The sequence below is a fragment of the Nuphar pumila genome, chromosome 15 (genome assembly GCF_984573655.1).
Source record: "Nuphar pumila chromosome 15, dmNupPumi1.hap1.1, whole genome shotgun sequence".
NCBI lineage: Eukaryota > Viridiplantae > Streptophyta > Magnoliopsida > Nymphaeales > Nymphaeaceae > Nuphar > Nuphar pumila.
The window spans coordinates 63422279-63426521 of NC_143263.1; the positions used below are offsets into that span (position 1 = coordinate 63422279).

Sequence of the window (4243 nt, forward strand, 5' to 3'; positions counted from 1 at the left end):
GCATGATGTGAGTTCATGTTAAACAAAAGCTGGTTAAACTGAGCATAATATCCTGTGGTTGCTTTTCCCTTCCCTTCCCCTAACCCACCACCCCAGATATTGCAGTGAGAAAGTGCAGGAAACTATTGGTTTGTACAGGGCCCTCAAGTAACCATAAGAAGTTGTGCACACTCCATTCCTAGATGAATTTGTTTAGAGTTTCCATCCAAGAGAAGCTCAGTCATGCCCTTGGCCCAAAAAGGGCTAGTTTTATCTTGCAATCATCAAGACATTTGTAAGTTCATTCCAATCAATAATGACAACACATTATTATCTGCACTGCTGCAACGCACATTACAATCCCAACTCAAAACTGTTAAGATCAAGCTCGCTTTTAAAGCCAGTGGTGGCTGGTTCATCTTCCAAATTTAGATCAAAAGCAACGGACTCTCCAGTTTCCGACCATTGGCAAGGGTCTGGATCTTCTTTGCTGGATCCTGTTCTCTGCTTCTTGCTTGGTATCTGGTGGGCTGGATCATGTGGTGCTGGAGTCCCAGTTGGTGTTGTGAGGTCCAGGAAAGATATTGTTGGATTAAGGCATTCATCCATCACCCTTGTTGATAATGCTGATAACTGTGCCTGGGCCTCTTCAAGGTCAAGGAAACCTTTGTGATGATTTGCTAAAGTTTCCCTAGCCTTTTCGAGTATGGACTGCAGGTATTTTCCTTGAGCTTCAATCCTAAGCTGCGAGTGCTTTTGTACCTATGTTATGTTTGGTCAGGAACACGATCACACGATTTGCATACTTTCATCATGCACACACACACACATACACAGTAGAAATTACTAATTTTTTCACATTCTTTCCACTTTTCTTTTCTCTTCTTTTTCTTTTTCTTTAGCAGAATCTTATAGATGGCCAAGGGAAAACCCCCATCACGGACTGCACATTGTCCGGCCTCTGGTTGGTAAAACCCTTCAGGTCTGCCCTGCCCATCGGGCAGTACACCCATCTTCAACTTTGTGGCAAAGGATGCCCCCTACGGGTTTTGAACTCATGATATCCCGTCAACTTGGTGACGTTCACAAGTTGCCCCTTGTGTGCGAGTACGTGTACTATGTGGTGATACCTTTTATGTTTTATTAATAGGAAGGCCAACATGGGCAATAGGGACTCCAGGTAATACTGGGCCAACATGGGCAATAGGGACTCCAGGTAATACTGGGGTTTACACTGTTTCAACTACCAATACCCTTCCCATGTGTGCTGTATGACTTACAGGTTGCAAAATAAGAAGAGAGGAGAGAACACATCGAGTTTCTTACTTCTAATTGTTCATGGAGCCTCTTCTGTACCTCCATCTGCAGTCTCAAAGCTTCAGAGATCTGTAGAGTCCTGTGCAAGTTTATGTTCATCAAAATAATGCAGAGAGAGAGAGAGAGAGAGAGAGAGAGAGAGAGAGAGAGAGAGACGTTAGGTAAAGCTTTGCTAGTACTTTTACAATAAATGTAGCGCTTAGTCTACTTACTCAGCCATGAAGCTTGTGGTGGATTGGTTCTCTGATGCCAAGCAGGCTGATGAATCCGAAGTCCTAGTTGCTTCTTCCCAAAATACTACGTAAAAGAAACCAAAGTATGGCACAAAAAAAAGAAAGAAAAATTGCCAAGCAAATGGAACAAATGTATCTTCAGATAGAAAGTAAAAGAAAAAGAAGGGGAAAAAATTATTACCACCACCAGAATCTCCATCACCATCCTTTTGAGAGGGCTTTCCTAGCCTATACTTCTGTTTAATGAATTTTTGGTTTATAATCAATACCACACACACACACACACACACACACACACACACACACACACATATATATATATATATATGGTTACTAGAATATGTTAACTGAAAGTATGTGAACTGGAGTGTGAACTAGGCATTTCTGATGATTTTTTTGCAAATCCAACCCTTCATTCGGCGTGGTCCATTTGCTTGGAATCAACTGTTGGATTATGTATTTTTGAAGAAAAATGAGAATTTTGGGTGCTTAAATATTTATGAAAATTCTAAGCCGTTGGTTTTCAAGCTTTAGAAGATCTTTCTTATGCAAATCAGATGATCCAAGAGTATGTTTCTATAAAACCAAGCAAATAGATCACATCCTTACAGTGAAATTTAAGAAAAAAAAAACCCCCATGAAAATCTTGATTCATACTCCAATTCACATATTTCCAGTTAAAACACACACACACACACACACACACACACACACATATATATATATATATATATATATATATATATATATATATATATATATATATATATATATATATAAAAGAGTAAGGCAACCCTTCATATAAAACAGTACAGAGAGAGCTGGATTAAAATATGACCTGTAAATGGCTCTTCAGATGGTACAAGGTAAGGCCATCCACCCGCATAATTTTCATCACTGATTTTGGTGTCGCTCCTGAAACAAAATAAACAAAATGAAAAAATGAAAAAATGAAAAAGGAAATTCGTGTATGTTGAAGACCGAATCCATAGAAACAGAGGAGAATTCTTCTTTTTTATCTGTCGTTCTTAAGTACCAACTGCGTCAATTATGGGAATTTTGATATAAACCTCGTCGATTCTAGATTGTACTATCTTGGAGAATATATTGGGGCAGCATTTGGGTCATTTGTGGTGGCAGCTTTCAAGTATGTCTAGGTCCAGCAAGGAGTCAGCGGTTCATACTTTGCAGAAAGCAGAACTTAGATTCAGGAGATCAATTTCAAACCAAATGAAACAGCTACACATGATTATCATGATCTTTACAAAATTATTATCATTGTTAAAGAAATTGATTGGAAGAAATACATAAAATTCAGAAACATATCAACCTACTACAACCAACCTGACTCCTGGTCTACCCAAGTGACATTTTAATCTTACGACTAAGCTGAACTCATAGTTACATGGAAAGCATTTTCCTAGTGATTATTGTTCATAGTTCTATGACAGATAAAAACAAGCAACTAATTATGAAGCAACGTTATGTTTTCTTTTTTCTATTCATTAAAATACGTGCACAAGTTAACTCATATAAATTATATCGGATTGGTTTGCTTATTTTTCTCGAGGCCAGTAAGGACTAAAAAAATCAATTGAGAAAAAAGGAACAAACAGAAAAATTTCTGTATTACAACAAAATGCTGAATTGATCAGTTTTCAAACTTGTTGATACATGGTTTCAAAAATTGTAGGAAAATCCATCTAAGGAAAACTATAGATAGGGCAAGAATATTGAAACTACAAGAACATGATTTTTTTTCGGTTATTATGTAATTTAATGAGAAGAGGGCTTCTTACTCTCTGGACCACCAAGTTGGTTGACAGCATCAACGAATCGCTGGTGGAGATCCACCGTCCATCTTAGCCTTGGTCGAGGATCAGTGGACAGGATCAAGCTAGATGATTCTTGGGATTGTCCCAGCTTCTGGTTTTTGCCTCTGTCTGGATCGGAATTTGCATTAGATTTTCCTATGCCTTGATACATTCTCTCTCTCTGAGTAGTGTGGCTTATCCAACAAATATTTTCTATTTTTGCTTGTTCATGAGAAGCTGCACCAACTCTTTACCCATCCCCCTTTTATTCTATTGGACCAACAAAATAACTACAACAAACAGTCTCTCTCTCTTGCTTTTTCTCTCTCCCCAACTCAATCTTTTTTCTTTTTTCCCAGTGCCTTCGACATCTTTCTCTGACTTTATTCCACCTCCCCACACCCCTCCTCTCTCTCTCTCTCTCCACACACACACAAACACAAACACAAACACGTGTATAAACACTACCAAAAGTACAGTATGTTTGCGTACTTGCCACTGAATAATATGCCTAATTTCTCTTGGTGACAGCAAAAGCATGCTTTCAGTGCACCTGACGTGTCCAAATAGTGAGCTCGCGGAGCAGATCCAGTGAACATAATTCACTTATTAATAGGCCTTGGAGGCAATAGCATGAGTTCTCCAAGCCATTTGCCAAAGCTATCAAGAAATAGCCTTGTTCATTATCTTTGGAGAATCTTCCTGCTTGGATTACCTTGTCGTAATTGGTTATTTAACTTAAGGCTTGTCATATTGCCTCTTGCTTTGCCCCCTTGTCCTAATAGCTTATTATAACATTTAAGAGCCTACGTTATTGCCCATACATAAGATTCATCATATGTTAGTTAGCATGTCACATACGAGCCATATAATCCATGCAGCTAACAACTTTTGTCTTCT

General features: G+C 38.5%; 1 protein-coding gene across 1 annotated transcript; it reads right to left on the minus strand.

Annotated features, from left to right (window-relative positions):
- Positions 1–288: 288 nt before the first annotated feature.
- Positions 289–2646, minus strand: LOC149815455 (myb family transcription factor PHL8-like). Its single transcript, XM_089990063.1, has 5 exons — positions 2600–2646; positions 2368–2444; positions 1509–1765; positions 1306–1375; positions 289–741 (listed from the first exon to the last, which is right to left on the minus strand). The coding sequence occupies exons 2-5, from the start codon at positions 2422–2424 to the stop codon at positions 334–336; spliced, it is 792 nt and encodes a 263-aa protein (XP_089846189.1). The 5' UTR covers positions 2425–2444; positions 2600–2646; the 3' UTR covers positions 289–333.
- Between the last annotated feature and the right edge of the window lie 1597 nt (positions 2647–4243).